At 37.6% G+C, this 25,845-nt stretch overlaps 1 protein-coding gene across 4 annotated transcripts in view; it reads left to right on the forward strand.

The window, feature by feature from the left end:
* ABLIM1 (actin binding LIM protein 1) overlaps positions 1–25,845 on the forward strand; it is a 273,956-nt gene that overhangs the window by 128,167 nt on the left and 119,944 nt on the right. For all 4 annotated transcript variants that reach the window (XM_027851947.1, XM_027851948.1, XM_027851945.1 and 1 more), the window contains exon 4: positions 4,093–4,202. In XM_027851947.1, coding sequence (XP_027707748.1) covers positions 4,093–4,202 — 110 coding nt within the window. The remainder of the gene's footprint in view (positions 1–4,092; positions 4,203–25,845) is intronic.

Consider the following 25,845-nt stretch of genomic DNA (forward strand, 5'->3'; position numbering starts at 1 on the left):
TCCTATATGACATCTCAGTGCTGTGGATATGAAGACAAAAACTAAACAAGCCCCTACCTTCAGCCTTTACTTTCTAATGCTTTCCCTTGATAGATAAGGAAACTGGGGCTGAAAAAGGTTAAGTGACTTACCCACAGTCACACAGGTAGTGAGTAGGTAGGTAACAGGACTTGGATTACTCAGGTCCCCTGATTCAGACTCAACATTCTTTCCATTCTAATACGTCTTCCCCGACAGGTTCTTAGCTTGCTTTTCTTATACTTCAATGGTTCTTTGATCTCATAAAGATTGGCATTACCTTTGTCAATAAAGATTATCACCTATCCATGTCTTTTCATCTTGTGTGATTTTCATCCAAGTTCTCTTATAGATCCTTATTTACTTAGGAGCTACCCAAAATGTTAGAGGCCTTCTAGATAATTTTTCCTTCTGTAATCACAAGTACAGAACTCAGTCTATCTCTTTTTCCATCAATCTTATCATATGATTAGTCTATCCCCTTTTTGTTTGTATCTCATTTATGGGCACAGAACACAGCGGATAAATAGCCAGGCTTGGTGTCAGAAGGAATTGATATCAAGTCCTAATTCCGGTGTATGCTAGCTTTGTGACTATACACACAGTGCTATTTGCATCAAGCGATAGAACCTTACACAGCTTCCTAGAAGACATATATAGACATTCAGAAGAGTTTGACCTGACCATCCACACAGAGTAAGCCAACTGGATAAAGACTTTATCTTGTCCAGATAATTTATAGTGTTAGGAGGGTATCTATTATCCATTAGTAGGGTATATCTGAGAAAGGCATACAAATGAACAAGTAGGCTCAAAATTGAACAGGAAGGGGAAAGCAGATTAGATTGCCTTCAGGAAATTGCAAATCATTGTTAAATACCTCAAACTTTTCCTCAAAACAAAGGCCCATCTTTTAAATACCAATATGCTGCTGATGGTGATGTATGGCTGTGAAAAAAGGAACGTAAGGTCTCCAAAGATTTTAAATTGAATATCACACAGAGGTGTGAGCAGGCTGCAGGATGTAAGCAAAAGGAACAAAGAGGAACAGTAGTAAAAGATGTCATCAAGAAAATGTATGATAGATAAAGAATTGGTCACATTGCAAGGAGGAGGGTTGTCAAGTAGATAGACAAAATCCTCCACTAGTACTATCTAGATATCAGGAGAAAGTGAGGAAGTCCTCCCCATTGTGACAGATGTATGAGAGGACATGGACAAGAGTCACAAGATGGGCAGGCATGAATGACTTGTGCTCTGTATTGTTGAAGGGGCCACACAAATCAGTAAGATCACAGATCCCTTTGAGTATAGGGCATTCTCCATGACAATGAGGAGTACCTTTGGTGATCACATATCTCTCTATTTTATGCCTTTCTTGTGGTGGTGTAGAAAAAATCAAAAGACATCAATACAAAATGTTTTCTTTTAAAAAGTCACTATCAGTTTGGTGAATGATGAAAAATTCTTCACAAAATTTCTATACTTTTTCATCATCTGCAACAGATATTAGCAAAAGCTACTGTTAATTTTCATGGTGATCTTTTGTTTATATTTATCATAAACATGTAAAACAAAATGGCCATCTGCTCAATGAAATAATGTTTCTTATTGAATTGGGAACACATAAAACCAATTCTTCCAAATCCTTTGTTAACCTCTATGAAGAAAATTCGTGACTCCTCCTATTTAATTAAAACTTCCTTTTATCTTCTGGATTTATTTATAATTTAAAATAACAATATTAATGCAGTTCAGAAGGTATAGTCATTGAACAAGCCTAACATTTAGAGTACCAGCAGCTGAATTGTTCATTGAGTATCTAAAAATTATGCAATTCTTAGCTCTTTCTTACCCCTCTATAAAATTCTACCACTATCCATCTAGAAGTACACACAGGTTGCACAGAACAAAAGGAATTTTTTTACATAAAATGTCTTTATTTCATAGATTGTCATAATCAAAGACTTCCTTACCTTGTAGCTGATCTGCTAGTAATGAACCTTTCCAGACTTTATTAGGTCAGTTCTTGGGCAGTATGCTTAATGTGATGCCATAACCATGCTTGAAGCCTTTCTAACTTAATAGAACCTCCCAGAGCTCATGTTCTTCTACCATAGCCCTCATGAACCCGTGGTCATCTCCACATGAAGACAAAGCATCAAACTAGGACTTTGTGAATTTAATTTCTTATATCTAAAAATTTTTAGATTGGGCAAGATGACCCCTGATATCTCTTTTAGAATGTAAGCTCCTTGGGAGTAAGAATTATTTCACTCTTATTTGCATCTTGAGCACCTGCTTATAGTAGATTCTTAATAAATATTTTTGACTGATGGATTAATTCTATCTCTATTATTCTTTGCTCTAAGAGCTAGAGTCTTTGAAATTCCATTTGTTAAATGAATCAAGAGAATTCTTTTCATCTTAGGAACGAAATTCCACTTAGCTTTCATTGATTTGCCACAGAGTATAATGATAACCCTTTGATTTTGTAAATATAGCAGAGACATGCTCATATAAACTTTGAACCTAAAAATTTAGGTTTGAGTGGGGTAGAAATATATTGAGCCTATATTCTTCATTTATTATGTATAATAAGTATTAACTGAAAGGTGGGAGGGGTGTGGTATTAAAGAGAATGACCCTTTAGCTCCTGGATGTTCTCCCTATAGATCCCAATAGAGGTTCATTCCAGACAAGACTGGATTGATTCTATGCTTGTCTAATACAAGGATTGGATAGAGAGTGGGGCTTTTACTTATCTTAATATCTATTCTGCTTTGGTCAACCAACATTAGTGAAAACGTCTATGGCTTGGGCTATGTTTGATTGACAATTGCCTTGAAATTTTCCTCAATGCACATATACATGATGGTAGCAAAGCATAAGAGTAATTTTGCTACTCCAGATTTATCCCTTGGTTTATTACAGTTAATTATCAATAACAATAGTGTTTGGACAGGGGTTGAAACCAGAAGCAACTGGAAGAAAAAGAACATTTATAAAAGTAAATACTTATCTTAATAAACTTCAGGCAGTTCTTTGGTTTAATTGTAGCTTGTACTAAGACTTGTGCTGATATGTTTGTCTTGAAGGTTTTAGAACTGTTTGCTAAATGGAAATATCACACAGAGAATAATATTGCCTTTAGAAATTCACGATAATGAATTCTGTTGGTGAATTGGCCAAGTGCAACCTAGAAATAAATAATCTGGCAGAGAAAATATATGTGGAATATTTGTTTAATAGCTATAAAAAATAGTATGTAGACTGCCACTGAATTAGGGGTAAGGAGAGAGGCAGCAGGAGGCAAAGAGAAATACATCAGACAACTGGCATGAGATTGAGAGTTTGCAAAATGAATTGTAGCTTTTGAATATTGGTAAAAATGAAATTTCAATGATAGGCTTCAACATTTGTCTTTCTGAAAGAAGCCAAAGCTAATTTATTGAATAAATATCATCTATTAATAGTGAGTCTGATTCCTTGTGCTCCTGTGATCCCTATTTTTAAGCAAATGACATCCCAGGCACCATGAGACTTTTTCTTTAATGTTCTCTGACATCAGAAATAGCTCCTGCTTCAATGAAGGAGTTTTCTGATCTCTAGTTTTCTAATGATGTCCCAGTTACCTAAAGTAGTTAATGCCTTCATTTCTAGCATCTCTCTTGGGGAGAGGCCTTAAGTATTTAGCAAGAATTCATGGTATTCAAAATCCCTTATTCTTGAAAGACCTGTCAGCTGAAATTTTCCTGTCACATGCTGTTCAGAGACACATTGAGACATCATTCAAGATATGAAGTTGAAGTAAGATTTTCTCTGTTTTACTATTTAGATGGGCCTTTTTTGAAATGAAAGCAGCTTCTGTAACCCCCTTTCTCTCCTAAATGAGATGCCTTTAGGAATTGGATTTGTTCCACTTGGCTGGCTTGATTAAGACCGCATTTCAATCATTTTGGCTGGTGTTCCTCTAAGATATTATTTTGCCTCAGAGTGCAGCAAACTGAAAGAGTAAGAGAAAAGACTTGGATCACTGGAATAACCCTGACTACAATGTCTTTCTGTTTCCAGACGCCCGTTTCCACCTGGCGACCGAGTTACCTTCAATGGAAGGGACTGTCTTTGTCAACTCTGTGCTCAGCCAATGTCTTCCAGCCATCAAGAGGTCTCAAGCTCCAGCAGTAAGTATTCTTATAGTTCTGTCTAGCCTTGTTCTCCATGAATACATATAATTTTCCACAAAGTTGGCTTATGTTTTTGTTATTGAAGGGATGTTGATACAAGTCTCATTAGCAGTTAAGAGACTAGTAGTTAATTTACTTTTGAGAAACTGTATTTTGGTAATGACCGAAATTGTTCTATCTGCCTTCCTAGTTGTAAAATGCGTAACTTGTTGAAGACTTTTTGTGTGATAAAATCCCTCCTGTGAAAAATATTTATTTTCAGAGGAACAAATTAAAGATGAGATAGACATCAGATTGATTAGAGCATGAAGATGAGAGAATTACTAAAGTCCTCCTTAGAGAAGCACCACAGTTTTGGACTTTTGAGGTTTAGGTATAAGAATGCTGGAAACAGCCACAGAGAAAGCAGGCACTATTGCCATAGCAACCAATATGCAAACTTGGAAAAGTTTGGAAAGTTATACTCAACCTATTCATTTTTCACTAAGCTGGAAAGTTTTTATTTGTTGCTCATAAAAAGTCCATTTCTTGAACCTTGGACATTCAAACTAAATCAGTTTCATCTAAGTGAAAAGAATGGGTTTACTGTCTCCTCCTTTTCTTAGGTAAAGTTTGCAAGGGTGACTTGGTCCCTTGCAGGTGGTATAGCCCTGTATACTTAATTTACAAAAAGGAGCTTATAAGAGGGTCTTGCCTCTACTCCTTCATGAGGTTATCACATGTGGAATTAGAAAGTAAAATGGAACCTGACTATTCTCTCTTCTCTGATTCTTTCCAATCCTTTGCAAAGCCTCAAGTAAATCATTTCAGCCCTATAAGCCTCAGTTTAAAATTATGTGATAAGCTGCTTTGGTGACAAAGGAATTTTCTGTGGTTTTGATTAATAGATATAAAGTGATTTCCAATTCTCCTATTAGATCAAAGGAAATATTTTGTTACTTGTTAAAAATAAAAATGGTTTAACCCAAGCAACATTTGTAAACTATTTTCCCCCATGAGGAATTGAGAAAAGGGTGAGGATATAAGGGCATCTTGTTCCTGGAACCTTTGGTGAGTGTGTGTATACAACATGATACTGTATACTGGGGAGATTATAAATATGATTAAAATGGGGATAGCTAATTTGAAAGAGCTTATGGTTTCAAAGGGGAAATAAGACATCTACACAAATAATTACAAGGCAAAGTAGAGGGTGGTAAGTAGTTTGAGAATTAAGAGGAGAGTTATTCAAAACAATTTGTTTGACCCTTAGGAATTAACTCATAAACTGTAATTATTTTCTCCAAGTGTTCATTCTACAAAGAAGGTTGAAAATATATTGGAGAGGAATGTTAAGTACCATTGAGTAACAGAGGCCTGTGTTAACCAGCTTGTACCTAAGCAGATCACAGCCCTAGCCCAATAGGCAGAACTTCCATCTTAGGCTTCTACCTCTCTTATCCTTCCTTCTCTCCCGTCTCCACCTTCCAAGGAGAAAAAAGGACAGATTATCACCCCCATCACCACCCTAGGCTACTGGGTAGCCCAGGGTTGGGGAACCTGCAGCTTTGAGTTCCCCAGCCCTGTAGCCTAAAACTGCTTTTTTTTTCTGAATATGTTCCTTTAAGGTAAATCGACCAAAACCCATTGGAAGAATTCTTTAGTCTCCAAAAGAGAAAAAGTATTTTTAAATACTTTTTAAGTTTATGTTTATTATGTGGGAATTGGTAGTTGACTGCTTTAGGAGATAAACTGCATTGAGTTTCTGACAAGGATCACTTGACTTAAGTATCATAAAGATCTTGTTACAAGTTCCAGAGCTTGCCTATCTGTGCAGTCCAAAGATATATTGCCTGGATGCTGAGTCCATAAAATTTAAACACAAAAACACAGGCACAGACACATTCAAAACTTAGACCCTCCTGTGTTTCAAGCAGACAATCAACTAAATCCCTTTAAGTGCTAAATTTAAGTCTTTTCTGTCAGTGTGTGATTTATGTGATACGTGTTAGGATATCGTGGTGGGAAGGGGGAGGTGTTTTTGCAAATGAACCTGCTACTCAAACAGCCTTGGCCTTGTGCAAGTATTGTTATTGTTGAGTCATTTCAGTCATGTCTCACTCTTCATGACCCTTTTGGGGTTTTCTTGGCAAAGATACTGGAATAGTTTAGCGTGTCCTTCTTCAGCTCATTTTACAGATGAGGAAACTGAGGCAAACAGGGTTAAGTAACTTACCCAGGGTCACACAGCTAGTAAGTGTCTGAAACCAGATTTGAGCTCAGGAAGGTAAGTCTTCCTGATTTCAGGCCCTGCGCTACATCCATTGTGCCACCTAGCTGCCTGTGTATGTGTATATATGTATATGAGGTTTTTTTTCTTTTGTAGATAAATACATAATATTCAAACAAATACATATAGTGAGTTCAAAATAAAGAGGAGCACAGTATTTTCAGCACATTTATGAAACTCAAAGCATAAAGAAAGATGTGCCAAATGAATAGTTAGGGGGGGATTTTTAAAATCATTCTGAACAAATTTTAATTTCTATTTAAAATAATGGTTGTTTTTAGATTGGACAAAGTTTTCCTATTGGGACCAGTGGCTTAATTTAGTGTGAAACATTTTCATTCAACTTTGATAGTGTTCAGTGAGTTCAATAAATCATTAGTTATCTAATGTCCTTTTTCTCCTTTTTTTTTTTATTGGATTCTATTTTTAAAAAGAAGAGGAGAAACAAAAAGAAAAATGTCCTTCTCTCCCAAGATCCTGTTTTATTTTACATTCTCTTGTCAGTTTCCAAGAATTACCTTATATGGAATAGAGTCTCATGACTGGGATAGGGTAAGGGGGGAAGCAGGGAGGAAGAAAGAGAGGAGAAGAGGACAGATTGGGAGAAGGAATGCAGGGAGCAAGTGTTTTGCTGAAATAGGAATTAATTAATGAATACAGTAGGAAAAAAACCTTATTTGCCCTTGAGGTTAACTGAATAAAGATGTAACATACATATGTTACATATGTGTATATATGTATGTATGTATTATATGGGTGCCATGCATTAGGCCTCTCTTGTATATAAACTTGAACAATTTAGACTGTTGGATGTATTCATAAAAATCAGGGGGCAGAATAAATAAGTTAACACTCCACAATTACAGAAACCTGTTATTGGTCCAGTATAATATAACCTCAATTGAATCAGGAGTAAAAGGTATTTGCTTTCAATTAATTGGTTATTTCATAGCTCCAGACCATTACCTTTTCTTCATAATTGATGATTGTGCTTAATGGGAATAGATTAAAATAAGAATACTTTTAGTTAAGAGTCAAGAAGGTGCTGTCTAAAGTATAAAGCACTATGGGAGTATAAAGTTATGTTATCATTACTTTTTTTTTTCCTCTTCCTTCTCTCTGTTGCTTAGAATGTGTAGTGACGTGTTGGTCAGCTTGTTTCAGTAATGAACACAATCCCCTAAAGTTTAATTTCCTTCAGTTCTCCAAGCACTTTACAGGTAATTTGATGAGTGATTGGATTCCCATTTATGTTAGAGACATAGATACCAATAACTTTGCTGTGGAGCACTCTGGAACTGGAAGACATTGTGCTGAAATTGTCATTTCTTATGCCATTCAGTTTATTTTTAGGCTCCTTTGACAGTTGTAGGCTGCTGGTCTACCATGCTTTCCCCATTATAAGTATGTCTGACTAGTGGTTGATTCAGTGTGAGCTTAGTTGCTTAGTTGATTGACATGTTGAACACCCACATATACTCACATCCAAGTCTATCTTTGTGACTTCAGGGAATAATCCTCCCCTCATCCTCCACCTCCACTATTGATAGCTGTAGCATAATTGTTGTTCAGTCTGCAATAGGAACTCCTACAAGTGTCAGGGAAAATTCTCTGCTGAGAAGAAATTTAAATTGTTGTATTTAAAGATCTTCATTCTAGTTTCTGAAGTAGGAAAATCATCAGGTAGCTCTCTCTAGGGGATGCAAAGACTTTCAATTAATTCCTTTTTCTATTTGATGAAGAAAAGTTTTGGTATTTATCTCACAGCTGTTGTGAGGAAATTGCTTGTTAACCTTCACATGGTATATAAAAGTGAGTTGTTGATATCACACTATTAATATTAGGCTTACAAGATAATATTGTTTTACTCTTATGCTTTCCTCGTTCCAAAAATTGTTGGCAAGGTTAATGATAGTCATATGTCTGAGCATTCGTCTTAATATTCACTGCCAAAGTCATTTCTACAGACTTACATTGCTTAACTCTTTCTTCTGTTTATGTCTTGTCTCCTCAGTAAGACTATGACTTCTTCAAGGATGGCAGTAACCATATCTTATGCATCTTTGAAGCTCCAAAGTAGTGAACTTTAAACATATTGGTGTTTTTTTTTTTAGTTGAATGGAATAAAATAGGAGAATTCCATAACATGGCAGCCAGGTAGCACAGTGGATAGAGTGCTGGACCTTAGCTCAGGAAGACTTGAATTCAAATCCAGCCTCAGACACTACTAGTTGTGTGACCCTGGACAGGTCACTTAACTTCTGTCTGCTTCAATTTCCCCCTCTGTAAAGTGAATATAATAATAGCATATCTTAGGATTTTTTTTTGAAGATAAAATGAGATGATATTTCTGTAGCAAGTTGCAAATCTTACTAATTACCCACAGAGAGTTGGTTGGCATGTATACCCAGGGGAAAAAGAAAAAGAACAGGCATATGTGTATGGTAAATTGAAATTTCACTTAAGGCCATCAGGATGGGGATAGGGTTTGTTGTTGTTGTTCAGTCATGTCCAACTCTTCGGGATCCCATTTGGGGTTTTCTTGGCAGAGATGCTAGAGCAGTTTGCCATTTCCTTCTCCAGCTCATTTTAGAGATGAGAAAACTGAGGCAAACAGTTAGGTGACTTGCCCAGAGTCACACAGCTAGTAAATATCTGAGGCCGGATTGGAATTCATGTCTTCCTAACTCTAGGCTCAACATTCTAACCACAGAGCCACCTAGCTGCCCTGAGAATAGGGTTAATAAGCCACAAATACCTTTTGGGGAAAGATGGACAGAGTCCAAATTAGAATTTAAATTAGCATAAACCAAAGGTCTGGAAACCTGATTTTCTCCAGGGTACCAAAATCCAGTGACAGCAGATACCATTATGGCAAGGACAAGAGAGCTCAAGTCAAGGAATCCAATATAGTAGGATAAGGAAGCATTCTATTAGGAGTGTCACTGAACTGATTGGCAAACTCAACTTCCTTCCTGTAACCTTTGGTCTTTTATGGTGGCCATGTGTAATTCTCTGTCCCCACCCTATGCCAATGTGTTAATGTGGTCATAGTCTGGGTCTCCTGCACTCCTTTTAACTCACTCATTCTGATGAAGTCATGAATGTACTCATGCTGAACATACTTTAACAGTCTTAAAATTGGGGTGGGAGCTTTGACTCAGCATCTTGCCTAAAACTGTGGTGTGACATGTCTATTCTCTTCTTTGCTCTGGCAAAAATGGAAGTAGAACGTGGTTTTCTCATGTCCTTCTCAGTATCAGGTTTATTTAGTGCTAGTCAATTGATCCCCAGCATTACTAGGAACAAGGGCCATTGCTTATAATCAAACTTAATACTTTTTATTGTTTCTTCATACAAATCTATAAGAGCTTATTTAGTCTCACGAATCACTGGTCTGGATTGAAGTGGGCCCCTATTTATTGCTTTGATTTACATTGGGGTGACCTGGGATTGCTGGGGCACATATTTTGTCTGCCAGAGCAAGTCCACTATAGTTTCTTCAGATACAAAGTTTCCAAAGGCCTCTAAGTCCACCATTGCTTGAACTTAACAATTTAGGACTTAATCACTACTGTGAGTTAAGAGGCCTTATACTTTGATCTCAAAAGTCAGAAATTGTTCATCCACAGAACAAGATGTGAGGGGTTGTCATTCTAGATATTGGAAGAATGTAGGCAGCCCATTCTATAGGTATTATGGTTCCTTGCTTGGGTGGATTTTGATGGCTCAGCAATGGGAGTGTATTGGACTCAAAAATCTCTGAATTGTGCTATTCTCTCTAGTCAGGTGACAGGCTCTCAAAAACAAAGTCAGGTAAATGTGCACTGCCAGATAAGCTTGAAAGCAATGTCCATCCAAGCTAATTAATCACAGATAGGCATTGGTAGAGTAGGAAAAGGGATAGATCTAGAGTCAAAGGACCCAGTTTCAAATATTGGCTCTTCCATTAACTACTATGGTGTGGCTTTGGGTTAATCACTTAATTTCTTTGGGCTTCAGGTTTCTCATTTGTAAATGAAAGGGTTATACTTGATGACCTTTAAAGTCCCTTCCAACTTTCAAGCTATGAGTCTGTTGTCCAAAGAAATGCTCAAGCCTTCAAAAATTGATCCGCTGGGATATCAGTATTCTGTGCCAATTTCTGGATTAGGGTCAAAGGGAGTTTGCATATTTTACCAAAGTACCTTCATTTTGCTAGAAGGAGCAGATCTGCTTGTTAGAAATTTTAGTTCTTAAGGTAGGGAGGTGTCAGAAGTCTTCTGGAGGAACCCTTCACATTTTCCAATGGAGTTCTTTTTTCATTGATTTAGAGATAGAAGAGAGCCTGGAAAGTCTTCAGGTATTCAAATTCAACCCCCTTATTCTCCTCATGAGGGAACTGAAAACTAGAGAGGTTAAGTGACTTGCTCAACATCACACAGCTAGCTAGTAAGTAGCTGAGGTGGGATTTGAACCTAAGCATTCCTGACTTTATGTCCCTCTCTTTATCCACTACCTCTTGTTGCCTTTTTTTGTGAGTTTGAGGCTTGCCCTGCCATGTGGGAACAAAGTCCACCTTGGCCTAGATCATGGAGATCCCCAAAGTTTGAGGTCCATGAACAACTCATACTGGATCAAGAAACTTACAAAGTCCTTCACCTTATTGGTGAAAGAGTTGAGAAGACTATGGGCAAGATTATTGATTTCAGCTATTGCTAAGCCAAGATTTTGCTTCTCATGGTCAGGATGAGAGAGTATAGGGTGTGAAACTCTAATTTTTCTTATAGCCAGGTCCTCAGAGACCTGATCCAGTTGTAATGTGCAATAGCATTGTTTCTGGAGCTCCTTGATGCCATTGTTAGCCTCCTCACCCCATGCAGCCTGCTTCCCGGTTTATTCTCATTTTTATCCATCATGGAAACTACACATGCTAGTGGGTAAGGCAATGCTGAGGCTAGGCTGAGGGTTATGTGGGGAGAAAATTATCTCTTCCTTGGGAAAGTAGGAATGGAGTCTAAATCAAGACCTAAGCAAGTTAAAATAAAGACCAATCTAGTCAGGAAAACGGGTTCTTCTAGATTTCTGAAATCCAAGAGAATTTGAGATGGAGTGGGTATGTAGGGGTAGCAGTAACAGAGTTAAAGCCAAGGTCAATACAGGATTCAAAGTTAACCTACAGGGAATGTCCACAAGCTTGTTATCTAACTCAGCTCACCTTCTGAAAGTTTCAGTCCTTTGTGGTGGCAGAGAAGAGAAGACATAGGAGACATGATAGATATCTTCAGTTTTATTAAGGGTTGTCATGTGGAAGAGGGATTACACCAGTTCTGTCTGGCCTCGGAGGGCAGAACTAGGCATAATGGAAGCTAAGGAGGCAAATGTAGGCTTGATATGAGGAACATTGTAGAGTCTTCTTACAAGATCCATAATTAAAAGAGTTTGGGCTAACCATCCACACAGGAAAAACCAGGTAGATAAAGAGCTTCTATTGGCCCAACCAGAGGTTGGTAAATTGTGACCTGAGGGTCAAATATACCCACTGGCTGTTTTTATATGGGCCATGAGTTAAGAATGATTTTTACATTTTTAAATACAATAAAGCTTTATTTTAAATGGAAAAAAAAACCCTTTTTTTAACCTTGCCTTCTGTACAAAAACAGGCAGCAGACTGGTCTTGGCTTATGTGCTATAGTTTGTTGATTCCTGGCCCAGACTATGGGCATGCATGCAGTTAGATGAACAATGTATATAGATGGGGGAGAGGTGTTGGGTTTGTGTATGATATGTATCAGAGTGTAAATATCTGTTTATACATATACACATATGTGGGTATACATGCCTATCTATCTTGCATAGGTATTGCGAAAGGACAGCAATTTGGCCCAAAAATTAAACAGAAGGAAAATGAACTGGATTGACCTTTAAAAAAAGTTTATTTAATGACCCCCCAACTTCACCCTGGAACAAAGGACTATAACATACAAATATTCTGTCAATGTGGTTACATATCTATGAGTTGTGAAAAATTACTGTCTGAAGAATTAAAGATGAGTGTCAGTCAGAGGGCGATGGAGAGGCACATGGGTGTGAGCAAACTGCAATACATAACAAACAAAGAACTAAGGAGAAATGAAAGATATCATTAGAGAAATGTGATCTAAAAAAGAAGATGGCCTAGTCATACGGTAAGAGCATGGAAGAAGGCTTGGAAAGCCCATGTGCTCCAGCAGTAGCCTCATGATGTCAAGAGAAGATGAAGAAAACTTCCTGCATGTTGGGTGAACCCCTTAGGGCAAACTTGGGAGGACAAGAATTGCATGGATCAGTTGAGGTCTTTGTCGTTGGAGGCAGTATGCACACTGATGACATCAGAGATCCCTTTGAGTTTTGAAGCAAACAAAAATTTCCTAATAATTAGAGCTATTAAAAAATGGAATGGATGACCTCTAGAGATAGTGTTTCCCTTTGTTGAAGGTATTCAAGAAAAGGCTAAATTGATCGTTTATCTAGTTGAGGGAATTCTTTTTCAGCTATGAGCTGAACTAGGAGGTTTGAAATTCTGTAATGCTGAGTGCATTCTTCACCCTTATCCTATACTGAAATGTCTGCAACAGGCACAATTTCCATTAACTCTGATTTAGCCATTCTAGTAAGGCCACGGACTCAGATACACACAGATCCTGGAAATACTTTGGTGTTGGGGGGGGGGGGGGGAGAAATGAAGTGGTTCAGCTTCTTCATGCAGCTGATTAATTAAAAGATTGATCTGATGACACAAAGCCAAGATTCCTGATTCTTTGGATCTACTGCAACTAATTTATCTTTAAAACTTTAAGGTTGCCTTCTACCTGAACTGCTATTGGGGAAGTGAAAATTTGGGTTCCTACAAAGTACATTTTCCATTATTTGGGGAATGACTGAATTGAGCGACATGAATGTAATGGACTTATTACTGTGATGAATCCAGAGAAGGAAAGAAAGGATCGACACAAACTAATACAGAGTGAAGTAAGCTGAGCTAATAAAGCAATATATGTAATAACTACAACGTAAATGGAAAGAACAACTGTACACAAAAATCAAGAATGAATATAACAAAATTATAAAAATCTAGCATGACTCTAATGAAAAGATATTAGAGGACACAAAGTCCTCAAAGTATACATTGCATAAAATTTCAGACTTTTTCAAGATATCAATCAGCTGTGATGACTTTTTTCCCTCTTTAAAGTACTATTTGTTATATGGGATGACTCTTGGGGAGGGGGAGGAATTCTGAGGATAACTGATGTAAAATACAAAAGACATCAGTAAAAACTTATTTTTTAAGACAATTTGGACTCCTTTTTATTCTGTATCCTTGACCTAGTCCTATTTACTTTGGAAGATTCTACCCAGAAGACTCATAGATATGAGGGGTATTTGATAGGACAAGGCTTTTTATTATCTGCAAGATCATAAAATTTGTTATGTGGAGAAATACCTGTTGTACATCTAACCCAGAATTTTGCTGTCTATCAGGGCCTTAGGCAACATGTCATGGAAGGATTTGGTTTTCCTCTCTGACATCAACCTTAAAGGCAAATTATAAACCAGCTTCTTCTCTTAGGAGATACCTATGGTTCTGCCATTCATAAATTTGTCAGAAGCCTTTCCTTGATCCATTTGTTTACTGTTTTTACCTCTTCTTGAAGGTATTAAGTTCTGTAAACTTATTACCTACTACATGAAGCAGAATTTCCACTCAGTTTGCTAGAGAATGCCCTTTCATTCTAGAATTTCAGGATGTAACTAAACAAATCATTGTATTATTCCTAATTTTATAAATTTTGGCTGTTGCCCCTCTCAGCCTTCATCATTCCTGAGTAAAAAAGTACTCATCCAATACCACAGAGTCAGAAATCTTAGAATTTTGAAGCTGAAAAAGACCTTATTCTATGTTAGGAGACTGAGACCCATTACTTTTCCCCAGATGGTAGACCTACATACACTGTGTGGAAATTACTGAGACAGATTTAAACTTGAGGTAAAGAAAAATTTTCCAACAATTAGGAATGGAACTGCCTTGGGAGAGGTGGATCTTTTTTCTTTGGAGCTCTTCAAAAAACGCTTCATGGCCCTTTTTCAGGTGTGTGGTAAGCAGAATTCTTTGGGGGATATGGGTTGGGCCAGATGAACCACTGAGGCCCTTCCAAGCCTGAATTTCTATGATATTGCCCAAGATCACAACTACCCAATGCTGGAGCCAGTATTAGAATCCAGGACTTCTGATGTTATCTAGTGTTTTTCTGTACCTTATCATACTGCCCTCATAGGAGAATGATGAACCCTGTGGGGCTGTACTCCTCCTACTCAGTCTTTAGCTGTCTAAGACCATCAGGCAGTTATTTGTGTTATGCCAGCTGGAGGGCTGCTGTGTCAGTAGGAAAATATGCTTTCCTTAGGTCTGCAGAGAAGACATTCACACCTAGAGGGATTTCTTCCCAGCTCAAAGGCAGCTGTTTAGGAGGCAGCCTTGGCAGGATGTGTATTTTTCTGCTAAGAAATCACAATCACTTTAGATAATAAAAATGTGACTGCTTCTCCAGAATAAAAACAAAACCAAAATTTACCTGGTTACTTACCTGAAATTCCACTTGCCTTAGTCCTCCACATGGTTTTCCTTTGGAAATAGTGCATAAATTTCTATTCTGAGCCCCAGACCAAAATTACCCTGAAAGGATCCCCTTCTCTGTATATATATAAAAGGTGCTTTCCCTTCTTCTGTGATTCTATAATGTTTTTGTGAGTTTCAGAATAAATAGACTTTCAATTGTGGGGAATCAGTTTTCCTGCAATGCAGAGATTACTCAGACACCGATGTAAAGAAACTAATTGTTACCAAGTCTTTTTTTTCCCTCAGGGAAGGGTCAGTCTTTTTAGATTAATGTCTGGTTGTGCTAAGAAATTCCAGATTGTGTTAGAAAGTTTGACTCTATAATGCTACAATCTGGATTAAGTTATGGCCTTTAAAAGCCAGTTTGTTCTGGCATAGGCTTTAAAGTGGAAAGAGGTTTATTAAATGTTGCAACTTGCAAGTTATTCTGTTTTCAAATTGAGGTGACATATTGGATAAAGATGTCAGTCACCATAGGCTGCTTTCTCTTGCAATAGAAAATCAATAACTGCACCTCTTTCATTATAAGGACTTTCAGAAATGTTATTGTGGTTTTTTTAAAAATTCTAGCAGACAATTATTTAATGACCACTATGTGCAGAGAACTGTACTTGGCATTGCTTTAAAATGGCTAGAGTTGGAATACTTTAGACAGCAATGAAATTTCCAAATGTTGTCCAATTTTCTGTTTATTTAAAAAGGATTAAGATTGCTGTCCTTCAAATGAGTCAACATCACTAAACAAGTATTTTTTTAAGTACTTACAAATTCCAAATACTGTACTAAGGGCTAAGTTGCTTTTTTTTGTTTGTTTGTTTTTTGCCTTTAAAATTAAACAAAGTCCCTGTCCTCAAGGAGGGCACATTCTAAAGGAGGAAATAGCATATAAATAACTGTATATATGAGATATATACAGTGTGAATGTAAAGTAATCTTATAAAAAAGGCTTCGGAGTGGGAGGGGAAAGAGGAGTTAGGAAAGGCCTACTGCAAAAAGTAGGATTTGAATTATGTTTTTTGTTTGTTTGTTTGTTTTTTAATGTGAGACGATTGGGGTTAAGTGGCTTCCCCAGAGTCACACAGCTAGTGAGTGATATGTGTCTGAGGTCGGATTTGAACTCAGGTCCTCCTGACCCCAGGGCCCTTGCTCTATCCACTGTGCCACCTAACTACCCCTTGAATTAAGTTTTGAAGGAAACCGTTTGATGAATATAAGGAGAGAAATTTCCAAGCATGAACTAGTGTAGGGTGGCAGAAGCATCAGGTAAAAGTCAAGAAGTAGGAGACTGGAGAAAACACATAGCCCAGCTTTACTTCTTTGGTGAGTGGGAAAGGGCCAGAGCATTGTCTATTATCCAGAACCCGTGCAAGCATGCTGTCTTTAGAACTGATGTACAATACTGATGAATTTCTGACACTAGGACTCATGCTGTTTCTACTATACCAGTAATTAGGAATGTGATCTTGGGCAAGTCATTTCTCTCTGAGTTTTAGACTCTTTCATATTCAGATCTGCTCACTTTTCTGCTCTTAGATCAGATAAGTTGTTTATCCACATGTCTATTTTAAAACAAAGCATGTAGATTCAAGAAGGTTTTGGATGGATTAATGGATAATTGATCCTTAGTGGTCTAATTTCTTTAATGGTTTATTAATGCTTTTTTAAACATCATGTGACTATGTAATAATGCTTCCCCAACACCACTACTCTAGAGCTTCCTTTATAAGAAAAGTATTTCATACCTTACCATAGATTTTGATCCTATGATCCCTATTTTACTGAGAAAACTAAGGTTCAGAGACAGTGACTTGGGCCATGATCATAAGGCTTATGAGTTGCAGACATGGGATATGAACCCTATTTTCCCAATTCCAAGTCTAGCATTTTCTACTGTATCAAGTAGTCTCTTCTTGCTTTAGAAGACTATATAAAATTCAGTTATTTTATTTTATTTTATTTTTTACTGAGGCAGTTGGGGTTAAGTGACTTGCCCAGAGTCACACAGCTAGTGAGTGTTACATGTCTGAAGCTGATGTGTATCCACTGCGCCACCTAGCTGCCCCTCAGTTATTGTTTTAAAAGTATCTTTAGTACAGTCATAGACTCTCAGAATTGGAAAGGACCTCAGAGCTATTCATACCTGAAACAGGTAACCACCCTACACATTTTGCAACATTCATCCAGCCTTTGTTTAAATACCTCCAAAGTATCACTGCCTCCTGGAGCAACCCATTCAACCTTTTGATAGTTTGAATTGTTGGGCATTTGGGGGTGGGGGTTTACACTGAACCAATAAATCATGTTAATTTCAGTGGCTGTATTTCTTATATAAGAAGACCTATATTTTCTTTAAACTTTCAGTGAGTTAAACTAGACTTCTAGGTCTAGTATTTATTAGTATTTATTAACAATGTTAATTTAACAAGTCAGCTTTGGTATCCAAGTAAGTAAATGTTTGAAATGACTCCTATAGTCTGAAGTGAGGTCTCATTGAAATATCAGAAAAGGTGTGATTAGCCTTTATGATGACTTTGTATCATATAGCGATTGCATAATTGGTTAGGCGATGAAAGCAGTAAAACTGAAACATAACTCCCTTCTTTTATTTTCTCCATATTTGGAATAATGTAGGAGACATTTGCATTTGCTAATGAGCTTGCAGTCCAAGAAGCTGACTTGAACTCATGCATGATTCCCTGTTTGGCAAGAGCCAGTCTACCCTGAGTGACTAAGTCCAGTTAAAGATTTATTACAAAGCTTTTACTTGGTTAAACTTTGCCATTGATTTGGGTAATTTAATGCTTAAGTCTTAGCACAAATACACTTGGGAAAAATTTAAAAGTATGTTTCCTACCATGCCTTTCCCAAGTCTAGGATATAGCGATGGTCTGTGAGCAGTGGTCTACTTCTTGACCTTCACTTGTAAATATTAGTCTAGTTTTGGAAATGTAGATGGTCTGTAAGGGCAGAGAACCTGTGGCCTTGAGGCCGCATGTGGCCCTCTAGATCGTCAAGTGTGACGCTTTGACTGAATCCAAACTTCACAGAACAAATCCCCTTAATAAAAGGATTTGTTCTGTAAAACTTGGTCTCAGGCAAAAGACCACACCCAAGGACCCAGTCCTTGATCCCCACTCCTACATCAGTATCTCTGAGTGCACTGATATAACTATAATAACATATTTATGTAGTGCTTTTGAGGTTGTCAGATTGCTTTCCTCACAACAATCCTGTGAAGTAAGTAGTGTGTTTGTTATCCCAGTTTTTACAGATGATAAAACTGAGACCCTGAGAAGTTAAGTGACTTGCTTATGATCACACAACTAACTAGGGTCAGAAGTAAGATTTGAGCCTGTGTCTCCTTACTCCAAGTCCGACACTCTTTCCACTATGCCACAGTTTGTGTGACATTCTGCTGCTGTCCACCATGGGTATCTCTTTCTCTTTTTATTTTGTTCTCTTTATTTTAACCCTCCTTCCTTTCCTCTCTCCTCTTTCAGTTCATTTTTTCCTTTTCCCCTGCTTATAAAGTAAGCCTACCAGTGACCCTACTGGCAGCAGCACCAGGACCCAACAGAGTTGCTGCTTTGTGGTCTAATGGTTTGATGATAGTTTATTAATGGTGCGTGAGCCAATGAACCTTAGACTTTAGATCCCAAAGCTCAACATATGCCTACACTATGAAAAATTATTAATGATAATAATTAGCTAGCATTTGTATAGTGTTTTAAATTTACAAAGTGCTTTATTCATGTTATCTCATAGGGCAAGTAGCCATTCACAGGTTCTCAGGAATCAGGTAATGTTTGCAAAGCACAGCTAGGCTATATAAACAAGAAAGCAAGAGTATCCTTGCCCACGGTGGGAGAAAAATTCTATCTGACAAAGTACTGTGCTGGTTAAGTATTTTAGCCTGCTTTAGGAAGATGAATGCCTTTTTTGCCTTTCAACTATCATAGTTAAAAGTCATCAGCCTCTAGGATGCTTCAATAACTTTAGTTGTTTCACAGAGATCCTCCCAAGGAGCACGTAATGTTCTCCTATACATTGCCAAGCTCTTTCTGTTTTTTCTTGCTGTACTTGAGGGATTCAGAAGATAGTTTTCTGTTCTCCATCGTTTGTCGTTTCTGAGCAGAGATGCCAAGCAACCAGAGGACTAATGTGGACTGACAGTTCAGATCAAGTCCAAAGTCTTCCTAGGATATCACTTAGCCTCTGTGGGCTTCAGTTTCCTCATCTGTAAAACAAAGGGGTTGGTTTAGTTGACTACTCTGGTCCCTTCCAGCTCAATGTTCATCACAACAACTCCACGAGGTAGGAATTGTAGGTGATGTTCCCATTTTACACTTGAGATGGACTACTAAGTGACATACCCATGATCACAAAGTTGGCAAATGTAAAAGGTAAAATGTAAAAGTGTCAAACTTGACTCCAACTCAAACCTTCCCACCATTCCATTCTGTCTCCTATTGATAGGAATAGAGGTATGGAGTTTAAGGAATTTCTTGGACAAAGCGTTGTATTCCATATACAAAATTCCTTATGGCAAGGCAACGTGCTTGTTGAATACTTTAATTTCCCCGCTTCAGGAGGCTTGGTGTGTCTTAGGGGTTTGTTGCTAAGGCAACAGGTTAAAATTTACAAAATGATAAGTCAAATAACTTTTCAGATACTATGAAATGATTAAATAAGGACTGTTGGTTTGCAACTTACAGAAACTAGAATTTAATGAACTGTTATCCTATAAGGAAAAGATGAGTCATAAAATGTTAGAAGACACTGATTTGAACCATTTGAAGTGGAAGAACCTGGCAGGATGAGTCAAGAATGAGTAGGAGAGGACAACTAAGCAGAAGAAAAAGACTCAGCAGGGGCATGATAAAAGACAGCGCTGCTAGAGCTCTGTGAAGAAACTAATATCAGGAGAGTCAGCTAACAAGAAGGCTTTAACTCCTAGATCCCAAGGGGCTGGACAAAGGCTGAATACTCTTTGGAAGGCTGAAGTTGTCTTTCAGTATCTTTTGTTTTGAGAAAGAGGATGAGACTCTCAAAGGTACCTGTGACTCTTTGCTGCCCCCTCTGGTGTGAGAGGAAAAAGCAGAAAAAGGAAATACAGGTTTTGCGGTTGATTTGCTATAATGATTAGAAGATGCAAAATCGTAGTGAGTCTGGGCTTTTCTGCCTTGTCCAGAGAGATCCAGCTTAATAAATTTTGAAGTTCTCTGGCTTAAAAGGAGAATTTAGTTTATAGAATAGTATGTTTTCTCAACAACATTTTAAGGGCGATAGTAAGTTAAACTTGTCAGTGCTTCATCATTTTGAAAGTAGAAGGCTTTTTCTAACAGAAGAATGGTAAGAACCAGTTGGCAAGCAATTATCAGAGTAGGGGATTTGTATGGTACACTTATTCCTGAGTGGATTGGTGATATCATGGCCTAGGATCCAGACTTGTGAATTACCTGCAAAAACATGGGCTTTTCTCACTTATATGTCTCCCAGTCAGGTTATATAAGTATGTGTCCATTCTCCCCCATACCTACTGAGAGAGGATGACCCAAATTTATGCGCAGACTATAATGTGTTGATTATTCTTGCATTTATTTTCTATCAAGTACCTGTGGAATATTGATGGTTATTGCTTTTGCTTTGTTGTTGAGCAAATGGTTATGTTTGAGATGTAATAGTATCATCATTTGTAATGGCTAGTTTTATGGAAATAAAAGCATATCAGTGGGGTGTCAAAGCTAAAGTGGTGAATAAGAGAAGTATATCTTTCACAAAATAAAGTTTACCCCAGGGCCATTTAAAGGTTTGAATGTGACTTCATGTTGTTGGAACCCAGACTTTCTTGTGTAAGATCAGCTTAGTGGGAAAAAACTAGCCCAGAGAATTAGCAGATAGTTCACGTATCCAGTATAATGAAGGAGTCCATGCCAGTAGGTACCATGTATCATGTTATAATAGATTCATGGATTTGGAGCTGGAAAGGACATAAGAGGTCATCTAGTTTAACTTCTTCCTTTTACAGATGAGGAAAATGGGGCTTGCAGAGTTTAAGCAATTTGCTCAAGCACACAAATAGTAAGTGATAGAGCTGGAATTCAAATCCAATTCCAAATCCATACTGATTCCACATCCACACTTTCAATTCTTTCCACTGTACTATGCTGTTTGCCTCCAATGGATAAAAAAAATTTGTTTCTAACTCATGTATTTACAATTCACATGAGATATTGCAGGGTCTTTAGAAACATTCAGGACTTTAATATTGTTTTGGTTCAAAGCTGTAAACTACTATAGGCTAGTAATATGTTTTCCATTTCTCTGTCACTCACAGTGCCTAGTACACTGCTTGCTATGTGACACACTGTAGGGAGACTAGAGATTGGATGCCCCCCTTTTTTTTCATCTGGTGAGGATCCAGTAATAATGTATGTTGTACTTGTAAGGCGTCCCAAAGGTTAACTGTATTAGATCACTCACAGAACTTTGGCATTACTATATTCCTCACTGACCTTAAAGGTTTCTTTTTTCTGAAACAGACATTCAATGTTTTGAGAGATGATGGTGTTTGAGGGAAAGACAGCCAGAAGAAATGAAGGCAACTCAAGTTTATTCAAGGAGAAAAGAGAAGCAAGACATCCATGTAGTTCAACCACTGGATAACTGAAACCTTGTATAGCTGCTGGTAGACTAAGACAAAAGGCCACTCTAATTCTGCCTTGTTGCTATTATGGCTGATGAAAACATATTTGACCAGCAATAATGTTTTAAAATTCAACAAAAGGGCCTCATTTATCATAGCTTGAGAGAGACATAGAATTGGCTTAAATTTTTTACGCTTCAACATTTAAGCCAAGAATGTGATTAACTTACCAAATAATGAGCATGATGGTAATTGTGGACAGCTTGGTTCTGGGAGAACACACTCCATTATAAACCTTAGCCCTCTATCCCTTGCCTCTTTGTACAGGTTACCTTTGGATCTTTCTGAGGAAGACTGGCCTGTGACCAGGCTAGGGCCCTTAAATTGCCTGTGTATAGACTGGGGGGAAATATCACACCCTTTTGAGTGTCCTTGAAAACCTCCTGGAGAGGTAGTTGTTTTATTATTGCTCCTTGTCTAATAGAAATGGAGTGTTGCAGAGATTGCAGAATACCCTGTATCCAGTTATTGAAACGGACCTAGCTGGACAGAGATGCCGTTTCACATTTCATTGACCCAAAGCTGACCTCAGACTTCGAATTTCTTACATTTAACCTTATGTCCATGTTACCTGCTAATGATACCTTCTAAAAAATGACCCATTGTGGCCTCACTTGAAACAGCTCATTTAAGTAGAAAAATATGTTGAATGTGCTCCAGCTGGTCAACATTGTGTCAATTCATACATTTCTATTTATAGGCCAAAGATAGTCCTGGCAACACTGAACATTCATGAATGTGAAAAGGAAAGAGGTCGACAGTAAATTGGCACTGACTTTCAGGGTTTGCTCTCTTGTCCCCATACTAAATAGTTTAGATAAAGCCTACATAGCTTTTTGTTTAAATGCAGAGTGTTTCACAGACTATCTCATTTGATTCCCTTCAGTCAAAATGATTTCTCCCTCTTCTAACCTTTCAGCATTTTTTTTCTTGAACAAATCAAGTAATCTAATTTGTATTAATTTTCTGTGCATACTTTTTATCTCTACCGAATAGACTGTAAGTCCTTGAGGGAAGAGCCTGTATTTTGTTGCACTTTGTGCCCCTCAAGTCTTAGGCAGAGTACATTGTATCCAGCACATACTCAGTCAATGTTTATTGGATAAATATCTTCAGTTCACTTAGCTCTACACTCAGGATCTTGAGTCTGTGGTCTATCTAAGTAGCTTTACCAGATGTTCTAGGGGAGATCCTGGCTTCCTGGGCCAACAGGAACTTAGCTAAAACACATACAAAGATATCTTTACTGCTTGCAAATGTCTTCCCTAAAACTATCTGTTGTTCTTCTAAATTTTAAGTAATTTTCAAGCCTGGGTGCACATGGCCCAAATATGATATCAGAAATCTCTTTGCTCCAACATATTATGGTGGGACAAAACCATCTTTTAAAATGGAACCAAGTATAGAGTGAGACATTACTCTGCCTTTTGGGGTTGGCTTTCAATATAAGAAATTGATAGATTGTGTGCACAGTGCATATAATCGAAACTACCTAGTAGATTCGTTTCAGTGCTTCAGTTGGTCAGTGATCTTATAGATGTGGGTACTCCCTTTATTGGTACGAATCATAGACCATGATGCCTGTCCTGTTTAATTCTTATTTGCATTCTTCCATAGAACCTCCACATAGAATCCACCTGAACATGGTTTCCTCTAGGTCTTGTTACATTTCATAGTCACTGTATAGTACCTAGGCTGTCCATCCATCATCTCTGATTCCCAACACTTGAGGAGTCCACCTAATTTATCATGGTTATGCTTCCTCAATCATAGCCTCATACTCATTTCTTGAGCATATGTCATCACTAGGAATGTGATCCTGCCTACTTGTGCCCACCATATGCCTCTCTCCATTGCCCTTTTAGTTATTTGCAATATTGATTATTCAAAAATTATTGTGATGTGAGATTTGCAGCTATCTAGGAAGAATATTTACAACGCATGTATGTCTTCTATGTTTCATGTAGCAAAACAAAGTTATGGTAGAGATTTAGTGAACTGATGATATCCTTTACATATTCTAGTCATCCATTCAGCTATTCACATTAGCAAAATGCAAGTTCCTATTGCCAACTTTTTATTTATAAAAATTATTTATGTGGAAATAATTTTCTTCATAGCTGAAAAAGAGGAAGACCCATAAAACGTGAAAGCAGAGGTAAATTTTAAGTATGTTTTCTCATTTTTCGCCTTTTGTGAATATCCTAGTTTCCCTCAAAGATCAGCTTAAACTATTGCTTTTACATGAGACCTTTCCTGATTGCCTCAACTGCTAGAGCCACACACACACACACACACACACACACACACACACACATCTTTGTATCCTTTTTGTATAATCAGGAATTATGTTTGTGCATGTTATCTCTATCAGTAAAATAGAAGATTTTTGAGGGTAGGGATAGTATCATTTTTGTCTTTATACCCCCATGGCCTAGAACAGTTCCTGATCTGTAGGAAATACTGAAAAATCACTGATTGATTGACTAAACACAAGCAATATGTTTCTACACAATATCTTTTCTCTTCCTAGAGTAACAAAATTGCTAAAAGTAGCATTTGGTTTTTACCAGTATACATGACACTATGGTTTTAAGGCATCTTCCAGAGAAGGTCAGAATGCTTTTTGTGGAGTGGATATAGATTGCCAGAGAGTTAGTGACTTATGGATGATGACCATCAATTTTAGTTTTGATAAGATTTTTTCCCCCTATAATTAGCTTTTGGTGTTTGAGCTGAAGAGATCTCTTTTACATAGATACTAATTTATCTTGTTTTCATTCCAAATGAAGGCAACCAGAGAAATATAAGAGGATAACATGGAGTTAATCCCAAGGGGTTATTATATGGATCAAAGGAGATAATATATATATATATAAAACATTTACAAACCTCAAAGCATTATATGAATCCTACTTGTTATTGGTGGTGGTGGTTGTTGTTGTTACCAGACCAGAGTTCAGTGAGACACTTGCATGGTGTCATAGAATGAGATTTGACCTGAGAGACAGAAGACTTAGTTTCAGTGTCATTTCTTCAATTAATTTTAGCAAGTTACTTAATCCCTCCAGAGCTTAGTTCCCTTATCTATTAAAGGAAGGGGATTAGGTTATTTAAGATGCCATCCAGTTCTAGCCTTTCTGGGAGATTTTCTTTGTTCCTTCTCCCATTTTTCTGCTTGTCCCATTGAAGAAAGAAGACATGATCTCTGAACGACTATCTACAAACTCAACTCCACCCTACTCTTACTGAATACTTATTTTTAAGGTCCTAGATACTTTAGGGAATTCCTTATAAGAAATGCCTTGGGATTGGGGAGAAAATTTTGAAGATGAGTTAGAACACAGGCTCGCTGACTGACGTGTTCCCAGTAGGAGTCAAGTCAAACAAAGGCTAGCAAGGGAAGATTAAAATGAATGTGCTTTCTATCCTCTAGTCAAATTAAATCAACAAGCATTTATTAAGTGCTTACTATATGCCATCATGGTGCTAAGTACTGGGAATACAAAGAAAGGCCAGGAAGCTGAGGTGAGAAGAGACAGCTTTCTGGGAATGGGGGAGGAGAAAATGGAGGGAGATCACAAAGAAGATAGGTAACAATGAGGGGAAAGTCACAAGGTTGGAGATGGGGTGTTGCGTGAACAAGTGTGGGTGGATCGTAGAGTTTGTTGAAGCAGCTGAAGAAGACTGAAAAGGTAGGAAGGGGCCAGGTTATAAAGGACTTTAAAAGCCAAACAGAGGATTGTATATTTGATCTTAGTGGTAATGGGGAGCACCAAGGGAGTTTATTGAATAAGAGGGTGATATGGTCATATCTGACTTTTGGGAAGATCACTTCGGCAAGTTGAGTGGAAGTTAGACTGAAGTGGGGAGAATCCTATGTTAAGGAAACCAACTAGCAGACTATTGCAGTCATCCAGAGTTATGATGAGAGTCTTATTTCATCTGTAAAAAATTGTTTCTAAGGCTTCTTCCAGCGCACACACACACACACACACACACACACACACACACACACACACACACA

The sequence above is a fragment of the Vombatus ursinus genome, unplaced genomic scaffold (assembly GCF_900497805.2).
Source record: "Vombatus ursinus unplaced genomic scaffold, bare-nosed wombat genome assembly UNPS02009205.1, whole genome shotgun sequence".
Taxonomy (NCBI): Eukaryota; Metazoa; Chordata; class Mammalia; order Diprotodontia; family Vombatidae; genus Vombatus; species Vombatus ursinus.